The sequence below is a fragment of the Bombus vosnesenskii genome, unplaced genomic scaffold (genome assembly GCF_011952255.1).
Source record: "Bombus vosnesenskii isolate JDL3184/JDL3185 unplaced genomic scaffold, Bvos_JDL3184-5_v1.1 scf7180000013265, whole genome shotgun sequence".
Lineage (NCBI taxonomy): Eukaryota > Metazoa > Arthropoda > Insecta > Hymenoptera > Apidae > Bombus > Bombus vosnesenskii.
The window spans coordinates 1,080,096-1,099,153 of NW_022882925.1; the positions used below are offsets into that span (position 1 = coordinate 1,080,096).

At 38.5% G+C, this 19,058-nt stretch overlaps 1 protein-coding gene across 1 annotated transcript in view; it reads right to left on the bottom strand.

Moving 5' to 3' along the window:
* Positions 1 to 704: 704 nt before the first annotated feature.
* Positions 705 to 19,058, bottom strand: part of LOC117243073 — a 72,757-nt gene continuing 54,403 nt past the window's right edge. Inside the window, exons 5-9 of the mRNA XM_033510256.1 lie at positions 6,750 to 6,917; positions 6,286 to 6,491; positions 5,069 to 5,231; positions 4,706 to 4,891; positions 705 to 4,391 (exon numbers count right to left, since the gene is read on the bottom strand). Coding sequence (XP_033366147.1) covers positions 4,188 to 4,391; positions 4,706 to 4,891; positions 5,069 to 5,231; positions 6,286 to 6,491; positions 6,750 to 6,917 — 927 coding nt within the window. The 3' untranslated portion in view covers positions 705 to 4,187. The remainder of the gene's footprint in view (positions 4,392 to 4,705; positions 4,892 to 5,068; positions 5,232 to 6,285; positions 6,492 to 6,749; positions 6,918 to 19,058) is intronic.

The following is a 19,058-nucleotide window of genomic DNA, read 5'->3' on the forward strand; positions in this document are numbered from 1 at the left end:
CATATTTCCATGTAAACAGAGAGATATGGAAATTTTCAGGAAAATTCGAATAGCATCCGGGTGCTGATAGAACGTGATACGTTCCTGAAGCAATCGCACTCTGATGGTGAATTTTGAAACTAAGATTTGAAATTACATCATTGGGAAGAGGAAGCAACTGCCGGCAGCTCGTTGTAAATGTGAAAAATTTAACATACAACATCAGAATATTGGTTCAAAATGGTAAGAATCTTCATTTTGCTTTAAATTCGGTATTCCCAATTGCATCATTATACGTGATACAATCATGAATTATATCATAAATAATATGAGCCGATTGGCTACGATCGCGGTTATATGGTTGATATATAGTTAAAAAATTTATAGGATAGTATCATTGATTTCTGTACAAGTATAGATCTTTATCTCGTCATTGTTTCAGTGAAGTATCATGTTTAAGAATTGAAGAAGTTATCGTTATATTTCTTGAGGTTAGTTTACAATATAGTAAATTCTACATTTAAATCTGTGTTAGGGTATTCGTTTTACAATTGTAAAGTATCATCCCCTGTATATTGTTCATAATTTCATAGTAAAATTAAATTTTACTTCCACCTATGACTAATGTCGTGATTTTCTTCTATGGGACGCTAAAAAACTGACAGGATACATTTTATTAGTGAAATCGGAATGTTTGCCCGTGGTGTATTAATTAACTACGTTCGTTTATGGTTACAAGATTTATTACGTTTTCGTTATTTACACAAGTTCGTTGTAAGTTTTGGACAAGGGTCCAGAGAAACATTGCAGGACCTAGTGAAGAATCGCGTATCCTTACAAAAAGAACTCTATACAGGCAGTTTTTATCCCCAATGTCGCTATGAACCAATGCCACGAATACGACGAAACGATAACGCTCGTTTGTTATATCATTCGTCGAGCGCTTTCGATCCACGACGTTCTTTAACACTACCGATCGCTCGAAATTATTGCACTTTGTTACACATTTGTGAAACATCGCGACGAAGAATTTTCGATTATTTTTTCATAAAAGTTAGATATCTTACAAGTAAGAACGTCGTATCTCCTAGATTTTATACAGCTTAGATAGTTCACAGTATTTTTGGACGAATTTTTGTTGGATGTCATGCTACATCTTCGCGCTATTCTAGACAAGGCTAGCTATACTTTAATCTTTTAGCTATACTTTTATATGATAGTAAATTTTCACTTTCCATCGTTTAACATAATTTTACGATAAAAATTCTTATTGTACGATGTTCCTGACCAAACTGAAGTTTATGATGAGCGATCGTAGGTGTACAGAGACAATCGTCGGAGCAAGCGGTTCCATGTAAATCGAATCAACATTTTTATACTTTTTTTTCTGTCCGTTTTCTTAATTTCTTGCGTATAGCTTATAGGTTACGAGTGTTACGTTTGCGTGTCCATTCTGTCTTTTCTTTCCCTCTGTTCTCTTTAAATGTAAATTTTACGATCTGTACCCACCACCACGTTGGACCCATTTACGCGACCGCGTAACTCTTTTTTTTTTTCCTCACAAATTAAAAACTAAGAAGAAAAGAACGCTCCGCGCGACTAATAAAACGGCGATACCCTCACTTCTTTTTCGATTCTTTTTCTTCCACAAAAAGTCACTAGATTCTCTACGACGAGATACGCTTGTCCATCGATTAGCTTTTGGTCGTAAAAGAATCGAAGAAACGACGAAGCAATTATACAGGGTACTTCCGATTTGAACGTAAATTACGTCATTCGTTAACAGATATTTTATCCTTATTTATTGTCTAGGTAACAGTCGGAAGTATCCCGTAAAAGAGGGCATCGTTATCGGAGCAGCACCTCGATTCAATGGAAACTAGTTTACGTTTAAGCGTTATAATGGATTATGCACTCGTTTATTGCCACACTCATGCGAATGTCCCGTGGTCATGGACACGAGGAGACGTTCCACTGGTTTATACGCTTATACCATTCAAAAGTATCTGGACATTTACTTGTATTTGATAAGATTCATTATAAAATTACGATAAATAAATTTTATATTCGGTTGATGCGCATGAAATGTTTTTCCAAATAGCTGTAGCTGTGCATATTTTTTTTACATAATTAATAAACATCATATTATTTAATCAGAGTAATTCGTACCTGTGAGAGAAGTTTACCAAATATTGGAACAATTAATATTTCAATATCGATAGTATATAAATAATCTTAAATATCGCAAATGAAAATGAAAAAATATTGTAATAATTTCCAGTGCCGTCTCTAATTATTACCTTGCTATTAGCCAGTTTGTGCAATTTGTTGCAATTCTTATATTGTTACTACGAATCGACAAAAGTATCCAGATATTTGTGAACGATAGCGTATCTCCTTCTTCTAACACCTTTTTAATCTTTGGTGTGTACAGGACGATGTAGCGTGATTCTTTTCTCCTCGTTCCCGCGGCAACGGGACTTAATCTCACGAAACACCGTAGCACATAGTCGGAAGCACGTAATAACCGATGCATCCCATACAAGTTTACCGAGTTGCCTGTTCGAAGCAGCCTCGATTCGTTCGAATGCACAGAAACTTGTCTGTAATCGATTAGCCAGCAGCTGGTTAAGTGCTCGTGATTTGTTTATTGCTTGTCACAAGGAAATTATATTCATTAAGATCATAGTCGAAGATTCTGTAAAGGAAACAAACTGGTAACTAGAGTGTGGATTGTTATGCATTTACGAGGAGCTTGAAAGTGAAAAAATGGGTGAACTATTTGTCCATACTTGATAAGTCCACATAAACGAAGTTCTAATTGTATTTATAAAGAAGTAAGATAAATGGATTATACGTTGACATGATACGTTTTACATGAAAGTAATCTTTCATGTAATAACTTAATCCATAATATTTAGCAAATGAAAATTTTCTCCTTCGCTTTCATTTCTTTAGCGAAAGATAAATTTGCATAAAAATCCACAGTCTATTGGTAACTGATAGAACAAACTTAGAATTTGAAAATTTAAGAAAGTAAGAGTTTCAGGAGTCAAGGATTATCCCCTCACCACAAAATTTGGGAAAAAGAAGAAGGAATAAAAAGACCGTGACTATAAATATTGAGAAAGAATTGTCATAGATGCGGATAAGAAATATGCAATACTTGGCTAGGAAATCGGGATAGGAGGAAAAGAAGGACGGTAGTTAAAAATCACTGGGGCGTTTGATTCGCTTAAGAAGTATCTCTGGCGACTTCACCTTAAACGCTAGAGTGAGTCGTTCTGCGCTGATGATTAAGTTAAATTGCCAGGATAATGGAGACAGAGAGAATATTCATATGGTGCGCCTTCTGTTTTTAGTGCGGCTGCTAGGTTAGCTAGGACAGCGTATACCGGACTAGTATACAATATGTATATAATATAATATAATATAATATAATATAATATAATATAATATAATATAATATAATAATAAAAATAATAATAATAATAAAACGTATATATTAAAGTTAATCCTAAGGATTTCGTGTCGATTCGTCTCAAGTTGTCTCTGGCTAGGCTAGGATTTCTCTAAAACTGCTCAGGTTCTAACACGTGCTTCTTATGAACAATTTTACAATTGGGGGAATTTCGAAAGGGCAGTTGTTGGGACAAGTTATCAAACGGATGGCAAGAAACGTATCTGAATAAAATACGCAGGAATTTCTTGATTCAGGAGGTACACCGCCCTAACAATTTGAACAAACCGAACCTTATATTGTATTTCTCTTAAAGGTTTTAGGTAGTTTCCAAATTCTTTTCCGAAATTCACAAACGAAGTTAGAAAGGAAATTATTAGGAAAAAATTTGGAGTTTTCACTTTGTATCGTAATTATCCAAAGAAGATTCTTAGAGTCAACCTATTTTTGAACATTTTTAAGGTGGTGCACCCTCTCTTAATCGAGCACATTCGACCACGTGTTCGGACCTATAGGGTTCTGAGCTATATCTTCAAAGAAGCAACAATAGCATCGGCAGTTGAGCAAAATCTCGTTTAATCCATCTAAATTCTCTACACCTCGATGCACCGAGGCTAACGTAGAACCGATATAATTGGAAAAATTTCCATCTCGACATTAGTATCGCTTCACTACCATATAGCTAAAGTTTTTCGTTCTTTCATTCGAATCACCTCGTTTGTTCGAGCATATCGAGGTTCGGATGAACTTAGCTGCTGTGACTATATGCAGTGTTCGTGTAAGGTCCGCTGTAGATGGACGAGCCCGTCGTCGAGATGCTCTTGTGTCGTCTCTTGGCCAGCAGTGCTAGAATGGCCGCGACTACCACCAGCATGAGGATCAGACCCGCGATCGCGATGCCGATGGCGAAGCTCCTCTGCGAAATGCAGATGTTGTCGGGATCGTCGATAGTCTGCAAATTATATAAGCCGAGTTCCTCAGGATCAGAAAATCGGTAAATTGTTGTCTCCTTCGATTCGAAACTTCTTCTAAATTTTCTACGAACTAACATTTGTACTACTACACGTTTCTATCGCGTTTTGATTTCAATTTTTTAGCAGATTCCTCCGAACATCCTGTCTAATGTATTAAAAATTGCTTCACTGTGTTTTCCTTGATAATTTATATTTCCGTCTCACACGTCTTACGAACGAAAGCTACGAAGTTACGTGTGTTTCTGAATTTTACCAGGAAATGGTAACGGACAGGAATATCAATGCGACTAACCCTTTCTCTGAAGACGTCGTCGGTAAAGTCTGACTTGGAGCCAACGTCCGAGGCTTCGTTCACGTATAGTCCGCTATAAACTTCGATGGTAGCTGGCGTTCCTCCGTCCAGGCCTTCGACACCTTTCACTGCGTTGTCGTCGGCAGTGTCCCTGCGACGTCTGGATACCAAATTACACGCCGGTGGCTGCAACAGTGGAATATTGATGATTTCTTTTGGATTTTCTCCAAATGATTCTTCGTAGGATCTTCTTTCTAACCAACTTGTTACAATTACATAGTTTATCCCAATCTTTCTAAACGATCTTTCAACAACTACGAGGAAGAGAATTTCTATGAGGAAGAAAGGTAGAATTTTGATTACCGTGTTGCTGCATCCTCCACCGTGTTTTACACATAGTCTGACGTTGCATTGGTAGTAGACACTGGCTGTGTAGGGGAATTTATGCGCCTGGAAGTTCACCCTTGCCTCCGTCTTATCTTCGTTATACGTGAATTGTCCCATGATCTCACCGTCGACTGGGCAACTGTAATAGCAACACAGTTTTTGTATATAGATGTGCTAAATCTGAAAATACTTTTAATTGCAATAATTGATAATTATGTATACTTAGTCTGCCGAGTATGACGGATTTGATCGTTTAAACTGAGAACATATAAAGTCTTAAAAGAGAGGAAACATTGTGCCGAGAAGAACGAATCAAATTGAGAAGTGTTTTCTGGTAATAAACCTCAGAAAAACAGGTGTTGCGTCAGAACTTTGAAATTATATGAATAATTTGCTATCAGAAATTTCTAACATATACTTTTCTCTGCTTATATAATCTTTGCAGAGGCTGTTCTTTCGAGATCGATCAATATGAAAATAGAAGGCGAATACTAGGAATATTCTGCAATTGCACGAACAAATCAAGAGGGAAAGTGTGCGTGCAACCTGTTGGTTGGATCAGCTGATTTGCTTATGAAAAGAAGTCAGTGAACCGGCCCGCTTTATACCCTGAATTCCGACCCTTGAATAATTCATACGATGCTCTGACGCGAACAATTTATTTGTACCGGTCGAAGAAATATTCTTACGTCCGCTATCCTGTCTATTATTAAACGTCTCCGCGGATGGAATAAATATGAAAAACGAAGTAAAATGGAAGAGAGAATTTTTGTTTGGTTTGATTCATCGATGGGTAAATGTGAATCGTTGGACAAAGATATATTAGTCACCGTTTCTTTTCAATGTTCAGCATCCAAAGGAAGTTGATTTAGTTCGTCATTTTATAACAAAGGACCACAGTTATTGAAGACTGAAGTGCATACTCATAAGAATCTATACATTCGATCTTTCTGATGAATTAAACATCTGAAGGATGAAACCCATGCGGCTTGATCATTCTCACAAGAACCTGTGTACCTAAATTATATATAATTGTTTCACGTTGTTGTAATTCGTCAGAACGTTAGTTCTTCAAAAAAGGCATCTCTTGTAAACCTTATACATTTCGAATCATCGAAACATATGTATATCGTATACTCTTAAATATTATATTTATCATTTACATTTGCCAAAGATATGCAAGACAAAATTACCCCTCGTCATTTATGAGTCTCTGCTCTCCCCATCCTAAGCCGTCGCGCACCAGGCAGTCGGAGATCTTCAGCCCGAACATTTCCTGTTTGTCGATGCTAATGACCAAGGTCAAAGGGTCCCCGATCTTCACGTTTTCCGCCACTTGATGCCTCGTTGGATCTCCGTTGAAGATCTTCATCGTGCATCCTGGCATAGGAGCTGTTGCCTGTCGAGAGACGTAAAACGCAATTTATTATTCATCTGCGGAACGTTTCCCGATCTTTCACGATTGCTCGATACTTTTTTGCTCGGTGAAGAGAAAAAGCTTCTCCTGACTGGTCTTTCGCTAAATTAGAAAATAGGCTCATCCTGAATGCCGTAATCATGTTTGACGTTGATGTAACTCGGGTTTAGGGCTTGTAGCAATAATTGAATGAACATGTCTCATTGATCGTAGGATTTCAAAGGAAAATGGCATCGTTACCTGAAGCGGTAGAGACTGCAGCATGGCCACGTGGGTTTGATCGTTCGTTACTACTTTGTCTCGTGTTTGGTATCGGCATCTCACGTGAAAACCTCTGCCCTGGTTCGTGATCAACTTCAGGTGCGGCTGCACCACTATAGTGTTGAAGTACTCGATACCACCGTCGTCCTATAACAAAGTTTCGACAATTTTTTTTTATTACTCAGCTTTATGAATACCATCATCCTTAAATTATACAATATGATTCCAAATTTGGTAGTCTTTGATTTTACCAAGAGTACAATTTTTCTCATCAAACTAGCTTAGTCTACCTCTGCTCCTAGCCTTGATTACTTTCCAAGATCACTGTCCAACCACTCCAAATCAAATATCGTTCCAAATTTGGTCGCTACAGTGTAGATAATTATATAAATTCATGTTTTTATGAATATTAATAAAAAAAGGAAATCTAATTAGAGATTTTATTTATCTTATATGTTTCTGCTTATTATACGTATTCCATATGCACTCTTGCATCTCCAAATTTTTCATAAATACGTAAAACCATTTACGTACCAACCAAATACGTAAAACGTAAAACTATTTATCATTGGTAAATTTCAACGTTTTCTAATCCTTCAAACTGACTTGATCCACTTTTGATCCTAGCTTAAACTACTTGTCAAAACCACTTTGAACCAAAGCGCCTCCTTTATGGCAACAAACACATGAAGTAAATCGAGTAAAATTACAGCGATGTTTATCTGTGTCCCCGTTTCTACGCTGTACCATTATACTACGATCGTCTGGTTAGTTGTTCAAACAAGCTTGGCAAAAACGCGGTGCGTATAGGCGGGTTTCGGTGCCGGCTGTTGCAATTCTCTCGTTTACGAGCGTTTCGGTGACGCTGATCACGTTCCCCACGACTTTCAGTCCTCTGAGCAATCCGTCTGTCCTTGCACCCTGCTAGCAAAAACCGGACCATTCTCGCTCCTCGCCTTCTCTCTTCGCTGATTCCTTCGTCTCGTTCGTTTATACCGCCGAGAAAGGAGCGGCTCCGTCATTTCTTCCCTCGGCCACGTCCACTTTGCTTTGCCAGGCCAGCTCGTTTCCCTTTCGTGCACCGCCGACCAAGTGAAATTGATTATTTATTAGTTTTCTCGATACTCTCTCGGTTGATTCACGTTTCATTCAAAGGCTCTCGCTGAAGCATATTTGAAGATTCACACTCGCTGACGAAAGTACTCTTAATGGTCTTATCAGGACAGTTATCAAATTAGTTTCAAAACTGGACAAATTTTAACCATTTTATCGATTGTTTCCATCGCTTCCTTTAAATTTTACACAGACTTTTGCCTGGAGTATGGGTGTAAGTCTCCATTGGCGAAGTTGCCAGTTTCTGACATCGTAAAAATGGGATTATTTTTAAGTGAATTTTTTAAACTTCAGGCTCCTTCGTTCGTATTTTGTTTGATCCTTGGGCTACAGGAGGCCGCTAAGCAAACATGTAATCGCAGCTACAACGCCCACAGATAATTGTCCCTGTTCTCGAAGAACGATCATCATGGTCGTTTGATTACACTTATTGTCCGTCGTTGTAGCAGGAAGCTTTGATTGCGAATTACTCTCATTAGCGGTGATTATCGTTTGCATTAATGGTAATGATCCGGCAGTGCATGAATGCGCCAAAAGGAGTTAATCGACGTGCAAAATTAAATGGCTACTAGTAGCGACGGATTATAAAGGATACAGGAAAGGTTTGGAATAAAAGGAACAGCCTACACAGCCTTACGAAAGTATTTGGTACATATTATGTGTATTATATGTAATATCGTGATATAATGTGTTTACAAAGAGTGGACAATAGAGATGTTAATCAGACAGAAAAAGTCGATTGTTGTTCAACCTGAACTATTCACGCCAAACGCACAGAAAACAGCGCAATCCACACTCTCTCGGCAACGCCACTCGCAACCTCTGTCTCCGCTCAGCTCGCACTCTGCTTCTCGACTCGCACTCTGCTTTTCGACTCGCACTCTGCTTTTCGACTAACGCTCTGGCCGTTGCCGCATTCTGTTGTCTTTTTCCTAAGCCCACCGCACACGTGTTCTGCAGGCGCTCGTGGCCAGGGTCACGTAGGTCTTTTCCACGAAACTATGCACCTGAAAAGACCGATGACACATTGATGGGCCCGACGACGCCTCGGCTCTCGCGACATTGTTCATAGTTCGCCCGATATTTCTTAGGCCTTTCGTCCACGATACTACATATATATATATTTTGAAATTTCATTAGCATTGTTATAAGATTCGACTGTTACGATTATGTTGGTACAATTTAAAACAAGTCTGCAAATATATATAAAAATTGCAAGATACCAGTTTACGTATATTTAAAACATTTACGATGGTTATTCATGCTTTGCGTTAACTTTTTACTAAATATATGTTTGAAGTAGATTTTGTTTCGTAACTTGTATATGCTTGTTTGGATTGGTTTCAAATTTAATCGATAGAATCACGATAATGTTTCGTTCCAGAGTCCATAGACATTCCATAGACATAACATATTCACAAAAATTTTCTGTGCCAAGTGTCTAAACAGTTTCGTGTTCCGCTGTACATATAAAATATTTATGAAATATTTTTACTTTACCAGTCTCGTTGCTTCTCAGACTCATCTTGGAACATCAACAAGGAGAATTTATTACGAGGTTATTACGAAGATTTGATCGTGGAAGAAAATATTCTGGAAGAATGACGTATATTGTGGTTTACACCGCCGAGCAGATACCTCGTGCTTCCGAGCCGCATTGTAAATCAAGAACCACGACCTTGACAGGATCTTCCAAGCAACTCGGAGTCGTGATTGTCGTTGTCGACGCGGTATCATTATCGTCATTAACGTATTAACACACCTCGAATTAATTGTCCTTTTCTCGTCCTATCTTCTCCTTGCAGGATTATTAAACCGTTAACAAAGTGTAATAAAAATGTGCGGATATCACGACAACAGAACGGATTAAGTTAGTTGAAAAAAAAGAGGATGATCATATCTTGTGGAGAGTATTAAACTTAATCGAGGGATCCAATTAATTCTCATAATCATAGGTAACGAATATCTATGATAACATCTGGACTATATTTTATAAAACGTGCCAGTTTCCACAAACCTGAATTGGTAATCGGAGAAGTTATCTTGAATTCCTAAAGCAGTCGATTAAAATGTTAATGGATTTTAATAATGGAAGAATACTTTCTATTTATTGAAAGGAAAATGAGTATTTAGTGGTATAATTGTATTTATTTTATACGATAAGTTAATGATGGAATCATCAGGAAACATTCCTTTCCAAACATTCCTCAAGATCAGTTTCTAGATCATTTCCCTTGCCTCGAACGCAGAAACAAAGCGAAAGAAACAGGGAACACGAGATTCCTTTCGAAGATCGATTTCTAGATTCACTAACGTAGATCTCGAAGATACAGTATCAGAAACAAAAAAATTCGCTAATCTTTTCAAATCACATCCAAACAAATATTTTCAAAGATTCCTAAAGATCAGTTCCAAATCATCCGACCTACTTTGAACCAGAAAGCAGAGCGATCGAAACATAAAACACAAGAATCCCTTCGGAGATCAATTTCTAGATCCTGTAACTCGCATGAAAGCCAAAATAGAGTGGCAGAAACAGAAAATACGGAAATTCTTTCAAAGACCAGTTGCCAAATCACCTAACTTGCGTTTTACGCTGAAACCCGAAGCAACAAAGGCTGGATATGCACGAATCCTTTCAACGACATCAAAAACACACTTGGACTGCCATATCCGCCTTTCCCCGCGAAGTTGAGCACTTTCTGTGCCACGGAGAGAGGCGAACGTGTACGGTGCGGAGGCTGGGCGAAAATTCTCAAGGTACACCGTGTATATCGAGCAGGCAACGACCTTCGACGAAGCTCGGCGTCCGACCTCAGCAAGGATACTCGCAATCTGCAGTGCATCGGCCCGAGCCTCGTCAGATCGCTGACTTTACGTTTCACACCTACCTAGCAACGAAGGGGTATCGCATTTATGGCCAGGACAGAACCGATCCTGGACCCCTTCGTGTACTCTATTTACAGTCATGACCATGATTTCTTCGCGGTATTCATGTACACCACACCCTAAAGCCAGCCTCACCGTGTGTTGTCACACGATCCTTAGTTGGATCTAACTCAGTCGGATGAAAGTAAAAAGACTCGGATAGATCGTTTTTTAGTATTGTATTTCTTCTCCTGGTGGAGACCACCCTGGTGAACGCGTTGCATTTTTACAATTTCGTATTCCCTCACGTACATTTTTCTATGATTCACCTCGACCGCGATCTTCTGTTCGTATTATCCGCATGGGAAATTCCGGATGCTCGGTTACCTTCAATTCAGTTTTTTCGCCTGTGATTCTTTTTTTACGGCTTGTAGATGCGGTTTCATAGATGTAAATAGACTCTTCGAAGTCTCAGTTCATTGGTTCTTGGCAAGTATAATTATATAATCGATTATAATAATATATGCAAGTACATATACCTTTTATATTTACTATATATACATATACAGCGGAAAATTTTGAAGATCAACGTAGTCGTTCGATGGTGTAACACCATGTAAGCTTAGATATCTATTATCATAAATTGTGAGGTTTATTATCGAAGGTCAATGCTTATGCAACGTATCTATAGTCGAGTAGTTACATCTACGTGCTTATTGCGTGAATGAGCTTATAACGATCTTCAATTAATCCCGATCCTCGTTACGTAACTGCTTACCGCTATTGATCTTCGTCTCTATTAGTAGTTTTATCGAAGATTTCTTACTTCATAAATTTCTTTTATAGTTATCCTTGCCTGAAGGCTATTCAAAAATTCCTCGAGTCTTAAAATTCAATCTCGAAGTTTGAATAATAAAACTTGTCGTATATTATGAGGTACCATTAGTCTTTAACGAAATAACGAAAGAATGGGGAAATATTCCATAATAATTCATGCATAAATGAAGATCCATCAAAGGAAGATATCAAAAGGAGAAAATCATTCGAATAATCCAGTGACGAAGCGGATAAAACAAGCAACAAAATAACCCGCAGAAATGAAATAATATACACACGCTATTGAAGAGTACGAATTTATATTCTCTTAGAAAAAGCAATGGTCATCGAGTTATCGACGCAAGTAAACGATATATTATTATTTCATTGTATATCACGTCACCGACAACGAGTCAAATAGTCTGTTTCCATATGCAGATCGCTTAAAAATTGTTCATAATCGAACTTAGCGTATTACTTAACTCAGGCAAATTACTTAACTCGACTCAAATATTCTTCTGATTCAAATAACCCTACTTTGTTCTATGTGCATAAGAAATTACCGATTCTTTCGTGAATAGTCAAACAGATGCAGGTACAAAGATAATATTTACTCTGAACGTAAAGCGTGAAGAGTTGAGAGTAGAATACGGGCATTCTCTCACGAAAGGATCACGGAAGAGCCATCAATTAGTGGCCGACGAAAGAAGTCTGTCGAAAGAACCTAACATATATGACTCGGTGTGGCCTTTAGTCTCCTCACAATTCGTTTCAGGCGGTTGGCGAACATCCTGGAGGAGGATGTTGAAGTTTTCGAGGTCGCCGATGTGAGGAGCCCACCTACACGAACGAGTCTCCTGCCAGGCTAGAGGAATCGCACGTTTATACACGAGCACGTACGAGAGAGAAGAGAAGGGTCTGCTTGCGTGTGCATGCCTTTATACCGCGAAGATAGGGACGGAAGAAGGATACTGGAGGGCCGGAGATGGATGAAAACGAAAAGGAAAAGGAACGAAACAAAGGAGAAGCCGAGAGGATCTTTGGAACGAACGTGGTCACGGACTGCCGATGCCTTTGCACAAACACCCATGATGGACGTGTAACGTGTGCTGTACACGAGAATTGATGCTAATAGTCGGGATTAGAGATTATTTTGCACGAGTCTCGTGCTATTATTTCGGCATCGTTTTACTTATTCCGCAATCTCCACGATATCCGATACTTTGATTGGCGACAGGTTGAAAGGAATTTTGCTACTCGTGGAAGGGTCAGAGAATTCATTATCGTCTTAGAGAAACTTTAACTATAATATGGTTATTTCTTCTACGCTTTATGGACTCCAATGATAATTATTTCATGGTAATAGGAAATGAGATTAGATATGCCTTCATTTTCGCATCGTTTTACGTATTGCTGAATCTCAAAGACATTCGGTATTTTGATAGGTGACAGGTTGTAAATGGAATGATCGAAATTTTGCTACTCATCGAAAAGCTAGGAATAATTTGTTAATTTTATTATTAGAGAAATTTCAATTACTGGCTTGTTGAATCTCGAGAAGATTCAATACTTTGACGAATGACAAACAGTTTCAAGAGGAATTCTGCTATTCATGGGAAGCTTCGTTCGAAACCGCTACGAGATTTCCTCGCTTCAGGGAAACTCGCGTTATGGATAACACTTCGTCTAGATTTTCCGTACTTCGGTAACATCAAAGTTAACTATTTTACGGCAACAGGAAGCCTAGTTAGATCCATCTTCTTTGCTGGCAACACCCACTTTGACCATCGTAAAACACGCAGAGCCATGGTATCGCGAATCCAAACGCACGGATCGACCCAAAGTCGGAATTTATTATAAAGTACCGTTGCACCGATCATACATCGTTCCGCTTCTAGCATAGAAGATGAAGCATTGTTCTCTCGTTACGTGCTCTAACGGTTCAAAAATTCTTCAAAACTATCCTCCTAGTATACCGTTGGTTTATCGCGAGACAAGGCCTCGGCCAAGTGACGAGGCAACAGGAATGACAAGAGCTGAGTTCCATCGTCGCTGGATGAGAGCGATGCTGGATGAGAAGTTATCAGACCGCAAGGCATCCACGGCATTCCCTTCTTGCACAGTCACGTATATCTATCGGATATTGCATCGATTTCCTCGATGATCTTTCTGTTCACTCAACTACAATCCCTTTTCTTCATGTAACTCCATAAGTTCCCTACAATTTGCCCTGACGGACACTCGGGAAATTGTGTTTTAGTTAAGGATAACGCGAGAGAGGATGCTGCTACTTTCATTGGAGTAGCATAACCACTTACAGAATTTCACTTTTTTAACTGGAATATATATTAATAAATTGTTCCTGACTGTCCAAATTATTACTAGATAGATATATTTATAAGCGATCACGTACTGGCTCGTGAAAGTATCTGAATATTTTTAATAACATATAGAACAACGATATAAAGAAAATAAAAATATATACAATATATAAAAAATAATATTTTCAGATTGGTTTCACATTTTACCAATATAGCCATGGGAGTCGGGCTCGTTATAGTGCTAATGAAATTTCAAAATGTTTTATATTATCTATAATGCGCATACGTCAAAGATTTTTGGTTCTAATTCGATGGTCTGAGATCATCGCATCTGGAAAGAAATAATCAAGAAACGAATTTTTCGATTGAATTATTTGATTGAATTAGAAATCCAATTTCATCTTGATTGGAATTTTAAATGATAATTTCCATAGAAAACGTGACGATCGGGGAGAAAGATTAATGGAATTGTTGTTAGCTGCACGAAGTCAAAGTTTAAGCGAATCATTAAACGTCTATTTCCGCGTGATCGACCACCCAACGCGAGAATCTGAAACCGAGCATGCTAAAAGACGTTTTGCGTGTGAAACCGCGGAGGTGTTTCGAAGACACGCATATCTGATATCCTCAGATTGCTTCCTGGGTTATTATCCTCTAAGAAATCATAGAATCAGTATGATTTAGTTCATTCATATGCAGGCTCGATAAAATGCTGCTTGGTATTTTAAATTTGCAACAACGAACACGTTTCTCGTACGGGAAGTTGCTCAGATGTTAAATTATCGTAATATCAATCTTTGTGATAGGCTGATATACCCATACACTGATACTAATTATTATCATAATTTTAAGACACTGTCTATCATAAGTATAATAAAATAACTCAACGTTTTTGAATTCTTTTATGGCGTAATTAACATGGTAAGGAACAAACTATGAAACCGTATTGGGAAATAATTTAATCTTCTTTTACACAGGTCATCTTTCGGCCACTATGAAATTTTTCAAACAAATGGCATTCGTCCCAGCTATTGGAAGATAGAACGCTACATTCTTCCAACCTTCTATTTTTTTCAAACTAATTTCAAGTTTGGATAAACCTCCTCGTCAGTCTCGAGGCTATTCGTCCAGGAAATTTCAAAATTTTTAAAAGGTTCCGATCTTCTCAGACTTTGTGGCTAATAACAGGTTTCGCTATGTAATTTGAAAGAAGTATAACGCAAGGAATTTTTGATCACGTGAAACCTTGTAACCGAGGATTATCATTATTATCTTGTCTGTCATGGTTGGTACAATCCCGATAAGAAAATTCGTTATCGGAGCTATGGGAAGGCATAGCATGTTTATTACACCGAGAGGTTCAGGATGCGTATACCTCTTGGCCCCTGGCACGAAAGGGCCGCCGGTAGCCAGGGGTTTTATGCAAACGAACTATCAGCTGATTCATCACCACCGCCTCTTAATTATTACTATTAACGTTCCTATGACTTTCTCACCTGCGGTAGTTTCAATACCTTCCTAGCAATATTTATCGCGCACTATACCTGCAATTAGAATAATTTTATAGCAGCCAGGTTGATAGGTGCTGTACCGAGAGAAAATACAAAGAGGAAGGTTGCAAGTATTCATGGTCGTGAAGATTACAGTAAAAAAGATAAAATTTATGTAAGAAGCCAATGGTTTGAAGATTAACAATTGGCCTTTTCCCCTTTAATCTATGCGCTGTACTATGTTGCAACCGATGCATATTAATGACGCGTATAAAACACGAATGTTCTTCCACGGTTTCCGTTATCCATTTGATTCTCTGCCAAGTTGGCAGATTTCTTTCGCTGCGATTAAAGGAACTCGCCGAGTAAAGCGGCTACTTTATAAATATTGGAACATACTCGTAAGAAAAAGGTAACGAGTATTCTTAAATTATCAGGGAAGAAGTTGGACCGATCGAAATGTCGGATTCATACAAAATGACTATTAAAAGCATATGATAAAAGATGGGAGAAACTGCTTGTACGTCGGGCGACACTCTACCTAGACCAGGCCACACATCGCGGGCAAGATGGGAACTAGATGTCCGTTCATCCTTACTGCGTACTCTCAATAGTCTCAAGGACCCATTATAAATCTCAGGAATTTGCTAGCTAGGGTCCTTATTGTTACTACGGGAAAGTTAGTTCTCTCGCGTATGATGCTTCCCACTAGCAACTCTCTCGAGGGGACGGTTAGCACCCTTCCTCACCAACCAACCTAGAAAATTAACCGATTGACAGCGAAGTATTTCCCTCACTCTCCCAATGAAACCTTGCCCTTGACAAATCAGCTCTTTCTTGTGGATTAGACTCACCCACGACAAGCTTTCCTCCGACACAGCATCGTCACTTTGCTTCACTTATTCTTCATCGTTAGAATAGTCAACGTGTCATTACCGGATTTCTATCCTTAAAACGATCGCTTACTTAACTTTGTACATACCCAGCGTAATTATCTTCTTTTCAAGATTGTTGGAATAAACATTAATTTATACCTCTTAAGTCAGTGGCGTCGATTATCCAATCGTAAGGGGAATTTACCACTCCCGTTGACGAGTTATCTCGCGAACGGTCGAAAAAACACTGCTTGCAAAGATTAAAAAAAAAATAACGAGTTCGTAGTATTGTAATCGAAATTTTATTCAAAGAAATTTGGAGTACATTAGGTGGAATACTGCAGTTAAAATTTGAATCTGTATCTGAATTTGATTTACAGAATCATTTCGAGAACTATCAATGTAATAAGAGAATTCTAATAATATAAATTAATATCGAGATTGGTCGAAACGAGTTATCGATGAACGTGGCAAACGTAGAAACTTTGATTGTACTTAATTGATGAGATTACTGTAACATTAAATATATAAGTTTTACATAGCCAAAAATTTCAAATGGGATAATAATTCTTGAAGGTTTTAATCGTTCCTGATGATCATTCATGTGAATTTAATTTGTTGCGAGTGTCCGCTTACTTATGAATGGGGATATGCGCTTTTCCGAGGGTGTCAAGAGCTTCGCGTAAAGTCAGCAGCAACACGGCGAGATTGCATGCCAGGAGAATGCACGCGAGCATGCACACGTAAACACCGGAGCGTGATTCTTGTCAGAGATTTATATTCACCCACAACGGCGGATATTAATTCCGTCCCTAACCCACGGGAGATTCTTATTAGCCGGAATTTACGTAACATCCACGAGAAGTTGTTATTTCCGTGGCTCGTTCCTTCGATTAGCCACCAGGAAGCTGTTCAGTATCCTTGGAATGCACGTGGGTGTGACTGATGCACGCGAATTTCAACCCGCGAAGGTTGTGCTTGATTCGACAGATAAAAGCGAAATATTTTTGTACAAATCCTTGACTAAGCACATCGAAGTGCTTGTCGACGCAGAGTAATTGTTACTGAATGCATAGTACAGTAGAGAAGTCTCAGGCTATCTACGATAGTAATTTCCTAATGGCAATAAATTATAGTTTTAAGAAGTGTTCCTGCGTGATACTATACGGAAACGAGTTTTTAAATGTTTCCTTCGGTAGTTTCCTCCGACCTGCGAACTTTTTAGAAATATTTCAATAAATAATGTGCTGGTTTACAAAGTATTACACTCAAAAGATGTGGTAACCATAGCAAAAATCTGCTCGGCTGTATCAGAACACTTGTTATATATTTGCTTGAAAACTGAAAGACGTCAAGTCACAAATACTTGTACCTTTTGTAAATAATTCTTCATTAAAATATTTATGTCGATACATGCCATAACACGTATCAAACGCGCATTAATCACACCACTTTCATCTTGATAGCAATCAAGCGGCCTCAACTTTTTTACGCCTTCTTCGGTGTTGGAAAAGCAATGGCAAGTGGCCAGGATAGATCGATAAAATGGGAATTATCTGGAGATTCATCTGCGGACGTATGCAAATGGTCGACTAGCGCATCCTCTGTGAGATTCGCCCTGCCCGTGGGCTACTTTGTCTACTTATTACGATATATCTAGCAGGCTGGAGCATTTCTCGGGTTCGACGTCCGGTCAGTTCAGGCTGCGACTGCAGCTGCAGCTGCACCGGCGTCTACGACTCCACCACGTCTTACGCCACGCGCTACGAACTGTAATCCTTGTAAACACGATCTTCGTTGCTCTCCAGCTGACTGGATTCCCTTGACTGTGTTCGTTCAACGCTCACGAACATTTCCTGTTCACTCTTCTCTCTTTGCTAGCCTCCTTGGACTATGCTGATTTTTGATCATTCGAATCAGACAACATCCTCCGATCGTGATCTTTGATTTATTGCTTGAGTAACTACGTCTCTTTCTCGATTAATCGTTAAGTGTCTTGTATCCTCTTTTTTATATTTTTTTTTGCGACGAAACCCATCATCTTCTTCGATTTAAGAAGATTTATCGTTAGTGACGTGTAGTGATCATTAAACGCCTTGTCTTTCACTCTTTCATCAACGTCTTTTGCCTTTCACGTTGATAAACTCCATATTGAAAAGTACAAAAAAACGATGATGTTCATGAACAGCCATCATCAATATAATTGATATTTGACAAACACTTTTGTAATCTCTGTGAAACATGTATTCGCACGAAACATCTTCTAACTTCTGCCTATATTTTCAGACCTTTTTCAAACTGTACCAATATAATCGTGATCGTCAGATCTCGTCGCAGTGCTAATGTGTTCATTCTAATGAAATTTTGTGTTAGAAAAGGTATCTACAAATATTCGAATACTTTCGTGACTTCGTATACATCTCACTCAAAAGATCTCTCAATTTTTTAGACTGGTACCAAGTCTCGAATTTGTTCTAGCGTTAATAATTTCTTGAAGAAAGATGCATAGAAGCTGAATAGAAAAAAATGTTTGATCGAGAGGGTTGAGATATGGGAATGCGTCCATCTATCAAGTCAATGGAACTACAGTTGCGGTTCTGTCAGATGGTTACCTGCCATAAATAATTCTGACGCGGTTTACGTTACTTGCCAAACCAATAAAATGTATGTAACATACATAAAGACGTACGAAGATGCGTAAAGGATTCGTAATGCGTCGAGTATACTCGTCGAGCATTTGCTAGACGAGAGGAATATCTGTTTAGGAACCAATTTATCATCTATATGGCAAAGTTCATGAAAATA